General features: G+C 36.7%; 1 protein-coding gene across 1 annotated transcript in view; it reads left to right on the top strand.

Moving 5' to 3' along the window:
* DNAH3 (dynein axonemal heavy chain 3) overlaps nt 1-21,976 on the top strand; it is a 56,409-nt gene that overhangs the window by 1,449 nt on the left and 32,984 nt on the right. The window contains exons 3-27 of the mRNA XM_054391320.1: nt 162-257; nt 2,620-2,845; nt 2,990-3,059; nt 4,160-4,325; nt 4,786-4,975; nt 5,623-5,818; nt 6,819-6,944; nt 7,611-7,806; nt 8,842-9,021; nt 9,394-9,530; nt 9,682-9,787; nt 10,346-10,524; nt 11,606-11,790; nt 12,261-12,384; nt 12,938-13,091; nt 14,485-14,629; nt 14,907-15,118; nt 15,396-15,487; nt 15,907-16,021; nt 16,570-16,686; nt 17,694-17,873; nt 19,048-19,184; nt 19,843-20,044; nt 20,922-21,014; nt 21,312-21,422. Of these exons, the coding sequence (XP_054247295.1) occupies nt 162-257; nt 2,620-2,845; nt 2,990-3,059; nt 4,160-4,325; nt 4,786-4,975; nt 5,623-5,818; nt 6,819-6,944; nt 7,611-7,806; nt 8,842-9,021; nt 9,394-9,530; nt 9,682-9,787; nt 10,346-10,524; nt 11,606-11,790; nt 12,261-12,384; nt 12,938-13,091; nt 14,485-14,629; nt 14,907-15,118; nt 15,396-15,487; nt 15,907-16,021; nt 16,570-16,686; nt 17,694-17,873; nt 19,048-19,184; nt 19,843-20,044; nt 20,922-21,014; nt 21,312-21,422 (3,735 nt within the window). The remainder of the gene's footprint in view (nt 1-161; nt 258-2,619; nt 2,846-2,989; nt 3,060-4,159; nt 4,326-4,785; nt 4,976-5,622; nt 5,819-6,818; nt 6,945-7,610; nt 7,807-8,841; nt 9,022-9,393; nt 9,531-9,681; nt 9,788-10,345; nt 10,525-11,605; nt 11,791-12,260; nt 12,385-12,937; nt 13,092-14,484; nt 14,630-14,906; nt 15,119-15,395; nt 15,488-15,906; nt 16,022-16,569; nt 16,687-17,693; nt 17,874-19,047; nt 19,185-19,842; nt 20,045-20,921; nt 21,015-21,311; nt 21,423-21,976) is intronic.

The raw sequence follows: 21,976 nt of genomic DNA, 5'->3' as shown, positions 1-21,976 counted from the left end.
TGAGGAACCTACTCCACAGAACATCCGTTTCCTTCAAACTAGAAAAGCTACAATATGTAATTTTCAATAAAAACTGAATGTCTGTGTTGTTTCAGAATGAATATCTTTCAAGACAGTGTATTTCATAAATGTCTTTGAGGTTGTTTTTAATTTCTCTCTAGTCACAGAGGGATTCTGTGTATAACATGAGTCATGCGAACCGGTTACCAGAGTTACCACCCCTACCTGCTTCAGCTGCACCTTCAGAATTGTACCAGGTGTGTGCTCTCTCCCCTTGTGTAAGGGTATACATTAAATTACATGTGCTAGAGTGATGTGGGCATCATATATTACCAGACCTTAGGCAACTGAAGTAAAGACAGCAAAAAACTATTGAAATTACCAGAGCCACGAGGATGATTAGGGGACTTGAGCATCTCCCCTATGAAGAGAGACTGAGATCCCTGGGGCTGTTTAGTCCTGAGAAGACTGAGAGGGGATCTGATCAATGTCTATAAATATCTGAGGGGTGGGTGTCAAGTGGAGGGGGCAAGGCTCTTTTTGGTGGTTCACAGTGATAAGGAACAATGGGTTCAAACTTGAACATAGAAGATTTCACCTCAACCTGAGGAGAAACACAAAAGCCCCTGAGTTAGAGTGGTATTCCAAAACCAGCTGAGATCTTGACAGGTGAGGCATTGATCAGAATGGATAGCTTGTACAGCTGCACAACTACAGGCTCTGCTGTGTGACACAAATGAAAATTACATATGACAGTACTTGAAGAAGGGTGAGCTGGCTTTTTCCACCATGAGTTGCTCATTTGTGTCAGCACTTTGTTCATCTGGGATGTCTTTCTTTGGAAAGATACTGTTTGTGACAAGATTGAAGTAATTTCGGATGGCAAATGTGCTATCTTGGACTTTGTTAGGAACTTTTAAGTGAAACATACTCTAAAATAATGGTAAAAATGTTGGAATTATTCAATGAAGATTTACAGAGATTTTTTTTCTTTTCATCCACAGATCAAACTTCTGGGGATGTGTTAAGGGTTTTTATATGACACGAGAGCTGATATAGCCAGTCCTGAACTTTTTTCTATCACATAAGCAGTAGATTTTTGCCAGGTGACCTTCTTGCTTTCCAGAAACAGCTGTTCTTGTCTGACCAACTTTTTGCCCATAGCACTCAGTGCCTACAGTGCACTCAGGAGGTTATTCTACCTAGCCAGGGAGGCAGAAATATAATTTACAAAGTGGGCCTAATTAAGAGTGCAGATGAGAATTCAGCTTAATGACTTCAGCAGTTCCTAAAGATATATAGTGACTGTCTGAAGAAAATCCCCAAATCTCTGAATTATTTTTAAGTCTCGTATCAGTTCATTCCTCCCAAACTGTAATCCAGAGATCTGCCTGTCTGGTGTGTGCAGTGGAAGAAATCAAAAGATTCTATGAACTTTCAGAAGCTAATTTAAGGAGTGTGATTGCAGCAGAAGTGTGAATGCTTTTTCTTTTCCTGATAAGATTAATCCTGTCAGTCAGAAGAAAAATGCAAGGCAGATGCAAGAATCTTGCCTTTGCCTCTATTTCAGATTGGCAAACTGTATTGTTGATCTCACTGAAGCTCATGATAGACCAAAATAATGTAATTCATAGCTGCATTGGTAGATTAAATGAAAAGAAGCTGGTTTATGCTTTTAGTGTTCTGTCATCTCAGAGGTCATTAAACGCTGAGAAAATGAACTTAACTGCAGCTCCTGAGGGAAAGGCAAGAGAAATGAGGGAACCAAGGATGTGATGTCATAAACATATTTAGAAGCTTTTATCAAGAATTATATAAAACTTATGATGCAAATGCTGCATTGTGAAGTGGGAGAGATGGGTAACAGTGATATGATTGTGTTATTCCAATGGAATATAAAAAGAAAATATGTAATACAGAAACAATCTAAATAAGAATTTAGACTAAATTTTATGAACAAAGGTATGAAGTACATTCATTATTCTGTTTTATGTACATTTTCTCTGTGAGGGTATCTTGATAAGAAACATACATCTTGATCCCATGTCCTTTATGCCTGTGAGCCCTCAGGACTGATGACAAGCCAATTGATAGATACCAAGGCACCTGAGAAGACATGGAATGAACAGACAATAAATCTATCACAAATCCTGTATTGATGTGGGAGAGAGAAAAAGATGAGAACTGGATTTGTAGAACATATATTGTTCAGCTGTTACAAGGATTGAGTGTTAAAAGCAGATCATTAACAAAGGTTTGAGGAATAAGAGCTATCTAAATTTTAGCAAATGTAGGGAGAAGAATAAAAGCAAGATGGAGATGTGGGGGAGTAGAGAGTACTAGATAATGCATTAATGCTTGTTTATAAAAAAGACCTTGATTATGCAAAAAAATGCATGGATACTCCTCCTGAAGCCTTGTGTAAAGTTATTCTTATACATGTGTGGAACATCATGACCTAAAAATAGATCGATGGTCAAATTACTGACAAGTCAGACTCAGGTGTTTGCTGTTTATACTAATTGATCTTTAACCCTGTTTGAACTCTAAGAAGATTCTTTAAATTACTGTGCTGTGTAAAGCTACTGCTTGCCTTTTTTTTTCTTCCCCCAATTTCAGCTTGTTCTTAAGAGCAGCTGTTATCCTCCTTTGATGCAACAAGCATCACGGACTTTGGCAGCTCCGTTCAAGGAACAGAGTTACTACCGAAGCCCAAGTGACTCCATAGCTAATAACTATTCTCTTGCTGCACGGGATTTAACATTGGAAAATGTGCACAGATTGAAGTTCTCTCCAATGACAGGGACATCACTGGGTTCAGCAAAGCAGAGGACAGCCTCGCCACGTATCCATATTTGAATGTGTCGTTTGTAGTTTGCTGTTACTTCATTATCTGATGAATTGACTTAGCTCTGTTTGTCACCAAGCTGAAATAATATCTTATTTGAAAAATATTCCTGTATGTGATTTTCTTAACTGGTGCTTAAAGCTTCAAAAGAATTTGGTCCTTCTAGGAAAAAGCTCAAACTTTCTGCAAGAAATCAACAGGATTCTGATAGGTAATGAACTGTAATGTTGTAAATGTGCACATTATTGCAAGCAGCCTAAATATCTGAGTTGTAATTTAGTATTTCCTTTTACTTGGATGCTATGTCAAGCATCCAAGCATGAAATATTAACTCCACAAAAAAAAAAAAAGTCTGTGCGTTAAGTCTGAAATTCCATGGTGCTGAGTGAGCACCTTTAACTGCTGCTTTGTAGCAGGACATTTGTCAGTCCTGAGCATGCTAAAGGAAGGGTCTTTCTCTCATGATTACTGACTAGTGAAGATTGTAGAATTGAAGTCTCAGGTTTGCTGAGTGTTTAAATGCTCTGTCATGTTCCTAGAGTCGTGTCAGATTATGTAATCTGCTGTAGCAAATATTTCTTTTAATCTTCTTTGTGCTCATCTGTAAAACAAGGAAACAGTCCTCTCTGGAGGTGCTGTGACAGTAACTTTTTCACTCCTTTCTAAGATAACATGGTGATGAGTACCATAAAAAAGAGAAAAAGGAAGTTTAAATTCTCTTGAAAAAAGGACTTAATAAGGAGAAGTAAATCAGGTATGGAATCCAGTATTGTTCATCCTGAACGTTGTAGAAGTCAGTCAAGTATGGACTCCAGTATTGTTCATCCTGAGTGATGTAGAAAACTGCATATAATCATGAAAAAAAGTCTGCAGTGTAACATTTACACAAAGGAGCTAATATGAATTTTAAGATCAAATTATTATGATTTTCATAGAATAATCTGAAAATAGACGGAGATCTTGGGCAACCTAAATAATAGTGCTCATAGGTCTGACTCTGATAGAATTGCTTGTAAGATGCTGCCTGTCTGAGTGATAGGGTGCACCTGGAAGGTTTGCATGATTGTATTCTTTCTGTTAAAGTAGTATGCTATGGTGTGTAATTTTATAGAGGACTTTTTGTGACTAATTGAAATACACTGAAGTGAGGACAAGTATGACCTATGAACTAAATTCATATAATGCTTGTCATTTGTCCATAGTAATTTAAGAATCCATTCCTGCTTCTTTATGAATTTATTTTAATTCATTTACTATTGCTGCTTTAGTGAACTAAGCTTGTTTTCTTTTTGCATAAACCTTGTCAAACAGTTTGGATCCCATTTCATTGTGTGCACTTGCTCACATGCCAGAATTGCATGGCATACGTTATACAGACAACCACCCCCTGACCCCAGAAGAACAGTTTGTTGTCATGCACTTATGTGAAAAGGAGAGAACTAAGCAAGAAAAGCCACCTTCAAGAAATGATATAGAGGTATTTATATAATTTGTTTTTAAGATAAGAGTAGGAGCAGTGATAATGAGGAAAGAAGGTGGTACATGAGGGCTGGAAGATGTAAATATTCTGTGTGCAAACTGCTGGTAAATACTGTCAACTCCTTTCCCATTTACTTCTCTTTCTAGCTATTCAGTCTGATTTTTGTTCTAAAGGGTTTACAAATAGAAGTTATCTTCCCATATTCTTAACCTCTCAAATTGTTGGCTAGTGCTTCAGAGATCAGGAATTTCACATGCTGGTATATATGCTTGCATCAAACCAGACAGAAGTACTGTAAAAGTGTCAGGCATTTACAGTGCTTTAAAAACAACCAAGTGCCAGATAGCTTTTCAGTTGCAGACAAGGTTAAAATGATAAAAAAAGCTACAAATATTTTGTTATAATTAATTCTCTGTCAGAAAATTCTCTAACAAACATATTTTAAACATTTTTTTAGCGGTACTGTTACTACATCTATAATGGAGTGCAGGAAGACATGCTGGCACCTCATGATGAGGAAGTGATGAATGGAATTTTAAAGCATATTCCAGCTCACATGCTTGCCAACCCAAAGCTAGAGAAGTTAATTGCAAGTTTAAAGGAGGAGGTTAAGGCAGATTATCGTATCAACCTCATGAAAGCCATTGGTAAGACTCAAACATTAGTGATTCAGAATCCATAGAAATTTATTGCACTTTCAAAACAAGTCTGTGTTGTTTGTGGGCCCTTTTGGTGGTGATGCTAGTGTCAAGAAGAGGTAGTGGGTCTGCTTCCTGGATTCTGTTCATCCCATATGTAATGGGCCATTGGTAGGAACTGGTAGGACATGAGTTTTGGCACCTAGGAGATAATAGATCAGCCCTTTGAATGTCATTTCCTTACTAGATGCAACAGATGGTTCCTCAGATATTTGTGTTTCACAAACATCTAAAAAACCTTCTAAAAATCATCCTTGAAATGGAGATCCACCCCTGGGTTATAAGCGAGGAACTGAAGCATGAAATAAATGTGCTTCAGCTGGAAAGACAGAATGAAAAGTTGTTTTCTCCTGCCTCTTAATTTTAGAATCAAGACCAACTCTTTCCTTTTTCTAAAATGATTTTATAGTTAAATGGCTAATTTGATTATTGTGCTGTATTTCATCCTAAAAACATGCAAGGAAATATATGACAGTGTATAAGCTTTAAATGGGCAGAATTCTACAGCTTCCCGAGCTATGATGACGCCGTGCTTTCATGTGCTTGCAGTTATGTATGTCATGCAGTCCCACCATGATCCATGTGGTTTGTTCTAGTTGATTACATCTTGATGGATCCAGCTGAGAGAGAGAGACTGTTTATTGGAGGTACCCCCCGCCCTTTTCCCCAGAGAGTTGTCCGTGCACCAGTGCCATGGCACAGCTCTTATGAAGAAGTGAAAAGCTGGATTGAAAAGAATCTGTTCATAGTGAATCCGTTGATGCCCACTTTGCAACAGCTCTGGCTTTCTCAGTAAGATGTCTTGTTCATAGGATCTTAATTAAACTGAGAATGTTTGTATTTTATGGCTTGGTTAAAGAGTGGATCTGCTGACTTCTCTACGTGTGCTACAAATATCCTCAGCAAGCCAGTATATAGAAAGTGGCAAAATCTGTTTTGTAGAGGATTCTTTGTCTGAGCCTGTGAGAATTGCAACATGAATTGATTGTTTCCTGCAGACTCTCAATGCAAGCAAGGAACAAGTTTTATGTGTCCACAGTGAAGCATAGATAACTTTGTGCTATGAAGAGATCACCCCCTTTGTGAGAAGAGATGATATCCCTAAATAATGATACAGTGCTCCATTAAATAGTAATTTGGAATTCTCATCTTGATTTCTGAAATTAACCAAAGTAATTCTTAAAATTGAGGCTCTTTCAAATGTCTGTATTTGAAAGTTGGTCTGGGGACTTTTGAAAATTGAAATATGTTTTCTTATGGAGTTAAATGTGGTAGGTAGTGATCCTGAGAACTGTTCTTGCATTTATGTACTATTTGCAGGAATTTAAGCTCTTGTGTATTCTAGGCTGTGATCTATGCCATGCTGATGAAATTCTACTTTTTTTTCCCCCACAGGGTATCTAGGGTAGGTACTTATAACTATTAATATGGAATAGAAGCAGTAGGTGTCATTCTGTGTGTTCTTTAATGCCTACACTAATGAATCTAGGAAAAGACAAGAAAATATTTTAGCCATTGTAGCAAAAAACAAAAATTAATACAATTTAAAATATAATAAATGCAAAATGAAATTTGTGAAATCTTTTACATAGCCAGAAGCAAAAAACATAAGAAGTACACTCCTTGGACAGTTTAGCAATGAAGTGGAATGCATCAATGAAATTATTTGTGTTTATAAATATATATGATAACCTTCCTGCCTGTATTTCATTGTGGGTTTTTGTTTTTTTGTGTTTTTTTTTTTTTTTTAAACAGAATTCCATACAATCTCCTGTTTGTTTCACTTTCATAGGTATAGTCACCTAAGGTTTGTTCACACAGAAGAACTGCTTTGTGGAGACCTACCACTGCTGCCTACTGAATTTGAGGAGGTCATTCGAAGACACTGTGTGGAAACTCACAATGTTCTTCGGAATGAGTCAGTGCTAACTGTAGTGACAGTAGATAAATAGAATATCTTAGGGTCTGATTTACCTGAAGCCCCCTTTTAAAAACAAATCTTAAGCTTAGATGACACTGTTCCCAGCCATGAGGCTGCCAAAACAAAGGGGAAAGTAGCAGTAAGTTATAAATTTCTGGATGCTGAAGGGACCATTGAAACTGCAAGAGTGCTTGTGCAAAAGCAAACAGGAATAAACTGACTGTGAATAAATATAGACTGGAAGTTAGAAGGTTTTTGATCGTGAGAGGAATGAGTCTCAATCTATAAAAACTGTGACAGGAAAACCTGCCCTTTTTTTGTTAATTGTTGAAATCAATCCATTTAAGAAACAGATTATATGAGGCAATACCCAGGATATAAGGTGACTGCAGTCTGCCACCTGACATCTCTTCCAAACTCAAGTTTCCTATTTAATGTTAATAATTCACTGTTGCTATTAGTATTTTGTCTGTTGATATTAATTTAAACTAATGTTAGTGGGCTGTTATAACAAGAATCTTTAGTTTAAAACCTCAAGTTTCCTCTTTAGTCCTGGTAGCTCCAATTTTGTTTAACATCTAGTTATTTCTCTGCCAGACCTTGGAATTTTGCTCATTCAGTGGGTGCTTTTAAAAACTTTGTGTGCATATTATTTCGTTGTAGATGGATCCCAGCTTGTGCATCAGTTTTCCTTGATGAGAAAAGGAAATGGCTTCATCTTGCCCCCCAAAATGATAGTGATTCCCCTCAGCAAGTTGAAAGCTATTTTCATTCGGTGGCAGCACTAATGGCATTACAGTTACGGGAGATGGTTGTGAACTCCTTAGAAGATCTTCTTGCATTTTTTATGATCTACAAGGTATATTCTGCATATCTAAGCAGTGAAGATAATTCATATACCCCCAATTCAAGAGTCAGGGATCTGCTGGATTGAGTCCAACAGATAGCCACGAGGATGCTTAGGGGACTTGAGCATCTCCCTCATGAAGAGAGACTGAGAGACCTGGGGCTGTTTAGTCTGGAGAAGACTGAGAGGGGATCTGATTAATGTCTACAAATATTTGAGGGGTGGGTGTCAAGCTGAGGGGGCCAATCTCTTTTTGGTGGCATGCAGGAATAAGACAGGGAACAATGGATACAACTTGAACATAGAAGGTTTCACCTCAACATGAGGAGAAACTTCTTTACAGTGAAGGTGACAGAGCAGTGGAACAGGCTGCACAGAGAGTTGTGGAGTCTCCTTCTCTGGAGACTTTCAAAACCTGCCTTGGATGCATTCCTGTGTGAACTACCCTGGGTGATCCTGCTTTTGGCAGGGGGGTTGAACTCAATGATCTCTGGAGGTCCCTTCCAACCTCTAACATTCTGTGATTCTGTGAAATGTATTGCTCTTTGAAGGCTAAAATAGCCCAGATAGCACTTTGCCTTCATAAAAAATGGCTGGATCCTTCAAACAGTTGTGTGTAATCAGTGGATTTTTCTTGTGTGGTCAAGAACTGCTTATTTGAATAATCATTTTGCAGGCCTAGGGTTTCAGTTGGAGTTTTCAGCTTTTGAAGTGAGTATGCATTTGTTAGTTTTTAAAAATTATTTTAATTTTACTTCTCTCCATCTTAATGAGACTTAAATATGTTTTTCTGGAAGCACATGAATGAAGTCAAAAGTGTGCATAATCATGCATGTGATCTTTGGCAGACATAATCTATGCATGCAGTGTCCTTGTCCATACCAAATGAATGTTCTGCATTATTTCAACTAAGGCACATAGTTTGAATAGTAAGCATTACACTATGAGAATTTGTAGTACTCTTTTGGGTGAGCTTCAGTCTTAAGAAAACAATTCTACTTTTAGCTGATTTCTTTGTCATGTACAATTTGCATTCTTTTCCCTAAGGATGGAAGTGATTTTACAGAACCATATGAAGAAATGCAGTTCTTTGTACCTCAGACACTAACAGTGAAACTCAATGTGGAAGAGTCCAGGATTGTCGTTGAGCCACCTTTGAAAGAGTGTTGGAATTTAATCAGTCATTGCTTCAGGGAGATCCTGGACAGTGCTGAGGAACTTCCAAAGGTACTGGACAAGTTAGAGCTGCCTACAAAATATGATATGAATAAAACCTGTCTGTGATATAAAAAGTTATGAATGAGGCAGAAAACTGACAAATGGAACATAAAGATGTGGGTTGTGTATCACAAACTGTGTGATCATTGGTAATTATAGAAGAATTGTTCTTTTGCACATTCAATTTACATGAAAGCTCTATTTTGATTTTCATACCATTTTTGCAAACAAACTATGTGTATAACCAAGTGTTAACTATGAATTAGAGCCCTTTCACATTGCTTTTATTTGTGGTTTGTTGGGTTTTTTTTTAAGTGGTGGGTGAATAGGCTATTTCCTCTCTTGTATATATATTATAATGTTTGCAATGGTTCCTTTTAGGTAGAAAGATTACTATTTCCTGAGTTAAAAAGAGATGATCTCACTCTGAGAACAGTCAAACCAGATGAATCATTATTTTCAGAGTATGTGGACAAACTTGAAAAGATCTTTGAGAGCAACATTCTTGGTCCACAGAAGTAAGTTTTGTCTGTTAACTCTGTTGCCCATCCAAGCCCTCAGATTCATGACACTATTCATTCGACTCAAACAGTTTGAGCTGATTTGTTTATTATAGAGAATCTTCACATTGGAATCTTATGTTTGTTTTTGTGATCTTCTGTGTTTAAGATATTTAAATGTGTACAAGAAATACAGCAATCTTTTGAACAACGATGCACAGCAAGATGTCACAGATTTCTTGAAAGAAGGTCATTCTGTAGAGGCTGCAGCAGAGGTAATGTGTAACTCACAACTGATACATGTTCATACAGCAGCTGACACATCATGCTTGACTTGCTAAGATACTGCCAGAGAACTCCCTATCAAATCACTTGTTTTACCCTTGGCAACACTAGGGAAGCCATCTCAATTCAGGTAGCCCTTCAGTGCTGCTGTGAAAATGAGCAAAGGTTTCTTTATGGCCTCTTTCTATAGGTTTTGTTGGATCTAGTAGAAGTCCAGTGGAAACCTGGTGAATCTGCAGCTTGCTGATCTTTTGCCTGTCTTGTCCTTAGTCAGCCATGGCTCTTTTTTTCTCTGCATTCTGCATCAGTCTGTGGCTAAATACTTCTTCAGGCAACTTGTGGTGTTCCTTAATATGGCATATTATTGTGCAAACCTTTCATTCCTGGAACCCATGAACTGAGCTCTGGAAAGATAGAAAGTAGTTGTTCCTTCTTCTGTTTGGAATGTGTTATCCATTTGCTGGATGGCAACAAATTAGTTGTTGCTTAGCATTTTTCATGCATAGACTTGAAGAAAAAATATCAGATGTATTATTTTCCATTTGTAGAAGATTGACAACTTGACAAAATTGAAAAGAGAGATTGCTTCCATGCATGTCACTGTCCCTCTGGCCATGTTCTGTCTGGATGCTTCACAACTAAATGAGGAACTCTGCAATCGGACTCAAAATCTGAAAGATAAATTGATTGAATTTGAAGTGATGGAAAGCAGAATCTTAAACGAACGGTATGTGTTGCTAGCATGCATGGTTTGTGCTGTCTGCATGGTCTGAGGCTCTATATCTGTGGATGAGATAACTTTATTCACCTGCTGGGATTTCTAGTGCAGACCAGATGCGTGCAAGGATACCAAAGTGTGCCTTTAAAATTAACAGGAACAAAGATATTTGTAAATAAATACCTACATTATTCTGTATAGAGATTAGACTGGAAACGTGCTGTTGTTCTTTCCTTCTTTACTGACCTTCTAGGATTTGGGTTGAGGGCCTTCCTTCTTCTGATGTTTGGATAAAGCAACCCAAACCACCCTGGTAATTAAAGTGAATGGAGAGAAAAAAATCACTATAAAGAAATTATTCAACCCACTTATCTAAAATTCATCTCCATATGGAGATGAACTATAGTCTCAAGAAGCCTCTCTGCCCCCACTTACTGTGGAGGGGATCTAGACAATGCCCTTATGCTGAACATCCACCATTTACAAGGCTTGAGCTGGCTTATATGAACCTATCCTTTATGTGTGGTTGCTGTTTGCATGCCTGCTGTCCAGCTATTTACAGTACTGAACTGGAGTCTGTAACAGGAGAATGTATCACTGGGAAGAAGGAAAGTAAAATGATTTCTTTCTATATTTTCTATTCCCATATACAATGTAAAATAAGCTTAGAATGTTTAATATTTCTTATTTTTATGACTTTGTTTCATACTCTGTGTTTGGTTTTATTGTTGTGAGGTGATTAAGTGAGTTCTTGTTTACTGCATTCAGACATTTCTTTGTGCAGGAGACTGGTTCTTTAAAAGGAAAATCTAAACCCATAAGAAGGAGATTGTGTGCTGTGAATTGTATTTTGGAACTACTTTCACAATTATTCTGTTATATATCGATTCTTATAAACATAGTAGGATAACAATTGATTTTACAGAGTAAAATATCATCCTTTATCTATCTTCAGTGTGTATTGAATCTGAGCACTTAATTTATGTAGCAATTTAATATTCTTGTATAAAAGACAAACTTAATTAATGAGATCTTGCATCTGTCTTCATTTATGATCCCAGTGATATGTCTGTTTTCTTTTTTGTTGTAGAATTTGCAGTGAATACAGCTTAATTGCAAAAAAATTGAGTGAGGTGCCTCAGAACACAGAACAGCTAGTGGAATTATTTGAATATTTAAAGAAATCCAGTGAAGTTACTGTTTACAAACTGAGACAAGAGATTGCTAAAACAGCACACAGACTGGAATTCCTCATGAGCTATGCTGATCTTCCTTGTAAGTCTCAGTTAGATACCTGGTCATTGTAGTCATTATGCTTTAGCTTTTGTGAATAATTCAGCACTTACACACTGTGGACTAAACATGGTTTAAACTTCACTTTTATCCACCATATGTGGGTATATTATATTTATTTAGTTGGGAGTGGTCTGTGTGTGTAGTTAAATGGAACTGATCTTCTGGAATAGCTTATTCTTACTAATTTTCTTTGCCTAGCTAAGGTCTTATTCAGAGAATTGCATGTTCTTAGCTTGATTTCAGAGTTTTGTTGACAGTCTGACTTGGTTTAGGGAACAGTTCTCTTTGCAGTGAACATAATTCAGGCAGCAGCTTGAAATATGTAGCCTCTCTGCTTCTTGTTAAATGTAGTTTTAACTATTTTGCTTATTCTTCACAACAGCCATTCTATACAATTATTGGTTAAAATGTATTTTCCTTAAAATGTCTATATTTTGTTTTCATTTTAGATGCTGACATAAACTTGCATAGCAAAGCTTTTCATTGGCCTGAAAAGATAGAGGCAGTCTTTGAAAACAGTAGAGATAAGTTGAGTGAGCAAAGGAGTCAGGCAGAGATGGCTTTGCTTGAAAGGTATGGTGTTAAGACATTTCCTTTCATTCTGTGTTTTTAAAGAAAAGAAAATGCTCATTATCAGTAAAAGGGAGATAATGTCAAAGAAGGAAAACTTGGAAGGGACATGAGAAAGTAAAAAAGAAACCTGATGAGCTGTCATGAAAATACTGTTGATGAGAATGGATAGAATATTCCTGTGCTTTAAATAGGTCTGAAAGGAGCAGCAATGGTTGCTAGAATGTTCATATTGTTATACTGTGAAGTACAGCATTACACAGAATTTTGTTACATTGTTTTCACTCTTCCTTATTTCTTCCAGGTAGTAAATGTAGCAAATGTAAATCAACTAAATCAATTAGGAGGCTTGGAAATGAACCTTGATTTCTAATCCTGTGAACTGCACAGTACTGATTTAACTGATTAATGGGTTTCCACTGGCACACGTATTTACCTTTATGCTAGTATCAAGATCAGATTTCACCTGGCAGTACCCATTACAATTAATAAAATAACTGAAACCTGGGAAGGAATGAAATAGAACATCCTATTAACTTAGCTGTTTTTACCTCAGGTGTTCTCAGTTTGAGGAAACTCTTGAAGGTTATAATAGAGACCTAGAAAGCTACAAAAAGCGGGATGTCACGACCATGCAAGAAATTAAGAACAACACTGAGAAACTTAAAGAGTTAAATAAGAATATTGAAAATGCACTAACAGAATATGAGGTTAGTAAGCATGGAGTGGACTGCAATGTGCTGGATGAGCAAAAGTTTGGTTCCTGTTCCTGTGGTTTTGAGGGTTCTGGCCATACATTGTCAAGATGGCTTTAAAATTTCCGTGTTCAGAAATACGTAGCAAATATCTTCTTGTCCCTGTATTCTGAGTTCTCTGCTTCTCCCCTAATTAAAACTAAATGATTTTCAACTGTTTGTTGAAATTGTCTATAGGCATTAAATCTGTGTTATATCACAGAAAGGGAGGCTTCAGATGCTAGAAGGAAGCTGAAGACCAAGATGCCTAGATTCTATTCAGGGCTCTCTAGGCAATGTAGTGTGTAGCTGAATAGTTTGTCTTAGCTGTGTCTCTGTTGGGAAATGAGAATGGCTACCTTTGAGAAATCTCACAGGGATTGTGAGGCTTAATTAATCATCTAAATCACAGTGAGACAATGAGATTTCTGCATATATAGAACCTTAAGAATCAAGATTTTAATTAAGTCCTTCTCAAAAAGGAAAATTGAACCAATTAAATGATTTTAGGATTTTGATAAATTGCTAGTCCTACATACATATCAACACTTAATCTGATATAAGACATGCAGTATATTTAATTAGTGTGAGTTAACAGCCCTGATACTTTGTTTTAGGTAGATCAGAGTAAGCAATTAAATTTGAAGTTTCTTAATACATGACCATGATAAGGGGTGTGTCCACACAATGTAATAAATGACATGACAATCAGCTTCATGAACACATGAAGTTAAAAATTGTCATGGAATTTGTGATGAAGTTTTATGAAAAGTCTGTCAGCATTGTAAAAGCACAGACTTGAGACTCAATGTGAATTCAGTGTCTGCTCAGTACCTGTAAAATGAAGCAAACAATGCTTTTTAAAAATAAATCTGCAATCTTTGCACGTTGATTTCTGCTGTAAGGTTTTTTTGGACCGAGACAATATCTTGCCATGAATAAGCACATCAGTAATATCTATTTTGGTTAGAGCTCCCAGATGTTTCTCTAATAGAAAAAAATAATCACAAATAAACCAAAAAATATCCTGTAAGCCTATGCGACTGAGGAGCTTATATCCAGGTTTCAAAGTGGGTTGGTAACTTCTGAGCCACAGCTTCACTGAATGCCATGGTGTGCTACCTATTTCTAAAATAGATAAAGATTTTAAAAAATGGAGTAGTGAAAGATGCCAACAAATAAATAGGCAATTTTCCAGAACATAGTTACTTTATTTACCTAAAATCCTCAGACCTAAACCTGCAAATCCATCTGGCTTTATGCCATGCAAAAATCAATTGTATTCACTGTTCCCTATTTAAAAGTTTAAACAAGTAGGGATTTTTGATGGTAATAAAGTTTTAATGTAATTCTATTGTTTTTCTTCAAGGCTATTAATAAAGAAGAAGAGTTACTTGAGCGGGACAAGAGTCAGTTTCCTCTGTTGCAAATTATAATTGTAAACAAAGAACCTTTTGAGCAACTTTGGATAACAGCATATGATTTCCATACCAAATCTAAGGAATGGATGAATGGTGAGGCTTTGGTGTTCATTTGATGAAACCTGGCATTTTCAGTTAGTTAGGTAGGAGCTGAAAGGATTGGTTAGTTGTGGAGACATAATTTGGAAGAAATAAATACTGTTAGGCAGTGTGAAATACAGTTTTGTTGACGTGGATTTTGCATTAAGATATTTTTTTGTATCAACACTGATTTCCAGTTAAAGGAGAATGATTGTAAATATCTGTAAATAAACAGCCTTGGAAATCTGCTTGTAGTGATGTGCCTGCTGTGGGGTTTTTTTGTACTTAGGATCTCTCCAGGAGTTGAATGCTGATGAAATTACAGAAGAAGTTGGAAGTATGTGGAGAACTATGTACAAGCTCACTAAGAGTTTTCAAGATTTGCCTGAGCCTAGACATGTAGCAGAAACTATGAAATACAAGCTTGAAATATTTAAACAGCATCTTCCTGTGATGTCAATTGCCTGCAATCATGGAATGAAGGAGAGACACTGGGAGCAGGTACTTCAAACTCTCTTTAGCAGTGGGAGTATTGTACCACAGAAACTGACACAGGAATGGTTCTTCATTTCACAGTAGGGAGATCTGTCACATGATAGATCTGGTTTAGAAATTCGTAATGCTACAGGCAGGACCTTCTTTGAATTAATCATTTATGGCAGAAAAGCAAATTAGGGGGTTGCATTAACACTTCTTTAGCATTTATTTCTTGCTGTTTGAGAGATCTGTTGCAAATACACATTTTGGTAATGGATTTTATTTCTTACTTTATTTTCAGATTAGTGAAATTGTAGGACATGAGATCAAACCTGATGAAACTACCACTCTTAAAAACATACTGGATTTTGGACTCTCAAAATATATTGATCAGTAAGACACTTTACTCCATTGTATTTCATATGTAAGATCACAAATACTAGTTCTATCCATTGCTTGATAAAATACAGCTACTTTTACAACACGTTCTAACAACACTCAAAGCACTCCAAACAAACTATCAGTTGTGCTTGTAGCACAAAGGCAGTCCTAGAAACCAGTCATATTCCTAAACCACTTAATTTGGACACTCAGAATTTTCTATTTATTTATTTTCAGATTAATATTAGTATCTCTACATTGGTGAGTCTGAAAATGCAAAATTACTCTTTGAAATAAGAGTTTATGGTGTTACTAACAAATGCATATGAAAGGTAGTCTGATATGCAACTCTACCTACAATTCTTTTGTTTGTTTGTTAGTTTTTCACTGTGTTGCAAAGCCATTTTTGGATATGTTTCCTTTCGATTTAGGCTGGAACCTATTGGAGCAGCTGCAAGTAAGGAGTATTCCTTAGAGAAATCAATAGAGAAAATGAAATCTGAGTGGATCAACATGCAGTTCAGCCTAGTGAAGTATAGGGATACTGTGAGTAAACACCAAACTAATATATGTATTGTTTAAAAGAATTTGATTCTGAATGACATTTGAGAAATAGAAGAGGGAAATTACTGCTGATGGACTGTGGTGTGATGGAAAGTGGTATCATATCCCAGAGCCTGGACAAATGTCTTCGTTACTATATATCCTTATATTTGGACCTTAGTATCCAGTTATCTTGTGATCTCAACATATTCATCCTAATAAATCTGTAAGCCTAACAGCTTTTCCAGTGTTGTATGGAAAGCTGGACAGTAGTGAGATTTTAATTTGCCCAGAAGAATTCCAGTGCATGAGATTTGAGTGAGAAGTCACTTCCTGCACAAAACAGTCCCTCTTTTGATCTTTGAAACAGAGACATGCAGTGGAGATAGCCTGCAGCACGTTTGAAGATATCAAATGCTTTCTCAATGCCTTCTGCTTTTCTTCAACTGTCATGTTGAAGGGAGAAACAGGAAGCTGAATGAGTGAGAGGTTGAAGAGTGGTAAAATAAAGCAACTGCTGTTTGCCTTATCAGAGTGTAATGTATTTACAGGACACCAGCATCCTGTCAGCAATTGATGACATCCAGCTTTTGCTGGATGATCACATTGTTAAGACTCAGACAATGTGTGGTTCTCCCTTCATCAAAGCAATAGAAGCTGAATGCTTGGTAAGGAAAAGCAGGTTTGATTGAACTTCTATGTTCTATAATATGCTTTCCCTAAGGGCTTTTAAGGTATTTTGTCATGGTAAGAAGTTACGTAGTTTTTAACTGTTTGTAAGATCACATGTTCATATTTTTCCTTAAAGAGCTTTGAACTAATTGTTTGCAGACAAAGGTATGCAAATCTTGCTTTAGGGCTAAAGAAATTGTATTGCTAATCTAGTTATTATAAGCATTGGGTTTTAGTTGGATGTCTTGGGAATGGGTCAGTTAATTTAAACAAATCCTGCTGCATCGTGTAGAAGGACATAGGCCCCTCAGTTGTGAGAGAATTTGTTTGTAATCCTCTAGCACCATTATGATCCATACGAGTTTCAGGCTGATTTTGTTAGCTGTCCTTCTATGTTGTAAAGATGTAACCTTTGTGAAAGATGATGCATTTCTAATAGGAAGATTATGCAGAAAGCAGAGACTTCTTTCCTGTCACTATTTAATATAATTTTTTCTAGCCTAGCAGTAATGATTTGTAGGCAATGGTAAGACCTAAGTTCTATCCTTTCCTGTGGACTTTAGCCAAATCGTAGGTAAAGCTGAGTTCAGCCTTCTTGTAGAGCTGGTGATATGGAAGGGAATGGTTAATACAGAGCTAGTATAACAATCTTCATATACTTCTTGCAGAGTAAGGAGCAATACAGTCTCTTTTCTCCTTGCAATACATTCCATTACATATCCTTTATACTGTAGACTGTCAAAGTCACAAAAGCCATGCTATCTCAAATTCTTTATTAAAAATAATTTCTCTCTGGTTTTAAAACTCTTTTGTACTGCTAAAGTTGCCCCTCTTTGGGTGGGGGGGCAAAAATGGAACCCACTCCATACAGGGCCTGTGAACTGACATTTATAGTGTCTGATGAATTCCTTGTTATATTTTTGTTCTTTCATTAATGACAAGATTGCTCAGTGTAGATTAATTCTTGATATGATGTTGTTTAAATTAAATGTTTTCATTGCAGGCTTGGGAACGTAAGCTGCGTTTAATGCAAGATATTTTAGATAACTGGTTAAAATGTCAGGCAACATGGTTGTATTTGGAACCAATTTTTAGTTCAGAAGACATTATAGCTCAAATGCCTGAAGAGGGCAGAAAGTTTAGGGTTGTGGATTCATATTGGAAGAATATTATGGCAGAAGTGGTAAGTGCTTGCATTTAATAAATCCTGTATTTTAATATACACTTCTGGTAACACGATTATTGCTATCATGAATATGTACTAGGTTTTCTGGAGGTAGATATTTATATTTGTCACAAGAAGGTATAATATGGAGTGGTAAATCCTTTACTGAAGCCCACTAAAATTTAATCTTGCCCTAGAAGTGGTAGATTAAAACATTACTTTGAGATTCTTCTAAAGGTTGGATATTGAGGGATGAATTAGATTTCAAGGAATCATTTGATTCTAAAGTTCCTGCCTTTTTCTATGATTAAATGATCAGATTTAGGTAGAAGATGAATGACTTGTGCTTTCAGGATCTACTTCAGGATTCACTGGCAAATCTGTATAAAGTCGTCTCTGGATACAATTAGATTTTGCTTTTAAGGTGTACACATTATTATTAGAGAATTTAAATGGAATTTTTAAAATTCTTTTTGCATATGATTGTTCTCTAATATTTGGTGGCATGGTTATTCAAAACTTTGGTGAATACAAGCTGAGATGGTAATGTGTTAGGATGATGGTGGTAGTAGGTGCAATTTGCTATCCTGCTCACTTCCATATAAGTAAGAAGTTGGGTAAGAGGCCAGATACATAGTGGTAGTGCGAGCTGAAATGTTTGTCCAAAACATTGGGAGTGTGTGATTGTCTGATAAAGGTGTTGAAAAAGTCAATGTAACTAAATAGAAGTTGAGACCTGTCTCACAGCTCAGACTGTGGATGATGAAGCCTGTGTTGAAATAGGTGTGCATCCTTTCAAGTTAAGTGTTAGCAGAAAGAAAAAAAACCCGCAACCTAGATGACAAGAACAGAGAATAATTGTCATGTGCTGTGGCTCTCTTTGCAGGACTTGTTTGTCAATGGAAATAAATGTAGCAAGCCCAAGGCACAGGAGCAAGTGGCAAAGATTTTAATTGCTGTGGATATTGCCTTGTTGTGTTACTATTTGTAAGGTTCAAGCTGGTAAAACTGACAGTCTGAAAAGCAAAGCTGTTAGCCAGTGTATACATATTTAATAACATGCAGGCACACTACAGAGAAGAATGTGTAGCTTTTTAGCCTCCTGCAACAGATGTGATTGCTTAGAACAATTTTCATGTACAAACCTATTGTGGCTTTTAGCCATTTCTCCTGTGGTTTTGTTTTTACAAAGGTGAAAGACACAAAGGTGCTTGTAGCAACTGAACAACCCATGATGTTAGAGAGACTTCAGGAGGCAAATACTCTCTTAGAAGACATTCAGAAGGGGTTGAATACTTACTTGGAGAAGAAAAGATTATTTTTCCCAAGGTAAAAATGGCTGAAGCCATAAGGTCTGTCAAACCATTTCTACTGAACCGAAGTCTCATTTGCTAAATAAGTGGAACACAGTCCCATGCAACAAAAAAATGAAAACCTTTGCTTTTCTCCAGAAATTACTGGTTCTCCTCAGCCTCAGTCAAATTTTCAATGCCAGGGACAGGCAGAGATGGGGAAGCAAAATCTGTCTAGAACAATGTAAACTTACAATTAGAAAGACATTACTTGCAGAACATTTTTGGTACCTTCCCATGGCTGATTTGCAGTTAGGTCTTTGCCCTACCCTCTTTGGTTATGCAAAGGTGTGTGTGATATGTAGGAGTGATATGATTAAGAGGAACAGAGTTTTGTGTTTTCACAAGGTACTTATTGACTGCATAAGTATGTCTGGTCTTTCCTGCCTGAGGTTGAGAACACTTCTTTCTTTCCCTTCATGAAAGGATGCTCATTGAAATTCTGAAGAAAACCAGGTGTGATGAAATTTATAATGTTAAAATTTGCTTAAGAAAAGGGATTTGAGCTAGGAATTCTTGCTCTGTTATACTAGTAATAAAATCAATTCTGGAATATCTATCTTGCTTTAAAAGATTATTAGTGACAGTTTTAATGATTGAAAAGTGCATGTTCGTTAATTGTGTTTTTCTACCAGATTCTTTTTCCTCTCTAATGATGAACTGCTTGAAATACTATCTGAAACAAAGGATCCCCTTCGAGTGCAACCACATTTAAAGAAGTGTTTTGAAGGAATTGCTAAACTGGAGTTCACGGAAGATCTGGAAATTGTAGGCATGATCAGTTCAGAGAAAGAAATGGTTCCTTTCACAGAGAAAATCTATCCAGTGAATGCAAAAGTAATATTTTTGTTTTCTTTTGCTATATACTATTAAGTTAATACTTTGCTTAAAGTGTTTGGGGAAAATGAGGTTTAAAACATTTAGGATCAGATCATGAAAGGCATTTAGGAAGTGAGAATGCAGACTGATATTCTAGAAGAAAATAAATTTCTGCAAAAATGAGTCAGCCATACCAGTCTGGGGGTAAATTCTTCTAGGTACTTTTCTGCAACTTTATGCACCTACTACTTTTAAGATGTAGATAGATAAGATACGCACACACACGTATATAAACCAAACTCTCTTATATACACATGCATGTAACTTGGCATGGCTGAAAGGGGAATGAAGGAAATGTTCTGAATGGCTGGCAGTGAAGAATCAGAGCCTCAGTTTAACAGGATTCTGAGTAGAAGCAGTACCATTTAAAGTTTCTAAAATTTCTCAGTTCCAGCTTCTTCTCCTATTCTCAATGTGAAGGTATGGAGCTGAATTGCTCCTTCCCAAAAAGATGAAAAGTGAGGTGTGTCATGAGCTGCAGATACCCTTTCTCCATAATCCTCCAGGAATAAAATATGCCCTAGGTTAAAATGACCAAGCTTAACTGTCCAGTCTGTGATCTGCATGTTTTATTTATGCTTATGTGAAATATATGTAGCTATTCCTTCAGCTGGGCTGCGTTTGGGGTTAGGTTGATACACCTGCCTTCAGGCAGTATTAAACTGCAGTATTGCTCCTCAGAATTTGGAAAATGTCAGCCTTTCTTTCTCCTGTATACAACACCCAGATGAGAAGAAAGCAGACTTAAGCCTGACACATTGCAAAGAATTTGTCCTTTAAGAGGAATTTAATCAGGAAATGTGTATTGACTCTTAAATGCTTTTGTTTTTCGAAGGGCATGGTAGAAAAATGGCTATTGCAAGTAGAAGAAATGATGCTGGCCAGTGTAAGACATGTTATTCAAGACGGCATAACAGCATATGCTGAGGTAATTGCCCCTGAACTATAATATGAAATAGATTTCATAAGCAAGTGTCCATGAACAGGGTTATTGAAATTCTTAACCAAGGAAACATGTTTAAAGCTAAGTGGAATCCAGCTCTCCTTGTTCAGTAGTACCAGTCTGAAACTGTGAATTTCTTAAAGAGGAACTATTAAAGCATTCCATGCTGATTCTCATTTGTTTACAGAAGGAAACAAAAGAAATTTGGGGAAAGTATTTCTTATGAGTGCCATAATGTGTTTATATCACTTCCTGTGTCTGGAATGGGCCTTTTTGTTTAAGGTTCCTCGGAAAACGTGGGTACTTGAGTGGCCTGGACAGGTGGTTATTTGTGTTTCATCCATTTACTGGACAGAAGAAGTTTCTGTGGCTATAAGTAAAGGAACTTTACAAGTAAGATTTTCTTCTACCTTTCTATTTCTAAACACTACGCTCTGATTAATTAGTAAGGAAGATCCTTAGTCAAATACATATTACAGTTGACTCATGCAGTGTGGTTTATTTTCTATTTCATTTTTTCTCATGTCTTAGCAGGCACTTATTCTCATTTATTTTGCTGTGTATCTGAAGAAATCCCACTGAAGAAAATTGTGTTACTCTGTTTACAGGTGATACTGGTGTAAATAAAAGTACTGAACAGGAAGTGATAGACTGTGGTTAAACACTATGTATTATTTCTAACCCCTGTCTTTACATGTGAAGCCCCAGGGAAATGTGCAGGCAGAAAACTCTCCTTACAGAATGGCACAGTTATTTCTCTGCTTATTGCTAGATTCCCCTAGTGATAAAGGTGCAGCAGCCAAGCTTGTTTCATTCAAGACACTTTTCTTACCTATTTAGTGCCTCTGTCATCACAACAGTTCTAAGTGTCCCTTCATGGAGGCTAATCAAATGCATGTTCAAGTAATGGAAATAATTCCTCATTAATTCAGTGGACTTTTTTCAGA

The sequence above is a fragment of the Indicator indicator genome, chromosome 22 (genome assembly GCF_027791375.1).
Source record: "Indicator indicator isolate 239-I01 chromosome 22, UM_Iind_1.1, whole genome shotgun sequence".
In the NCBI taxonomy this organism is placed as follows: domain Eukaryota; kingdom Metazoa; phylum Chordata; class Aves; order Piciformes; family Indicatoridae; genus Indicator; species Indicator indicator.
The sequence above is the reverse complement of the archived record's forward strand: the minus strand, read 5'-3'. Positions and strand labels throughout refer to the sequence as shown.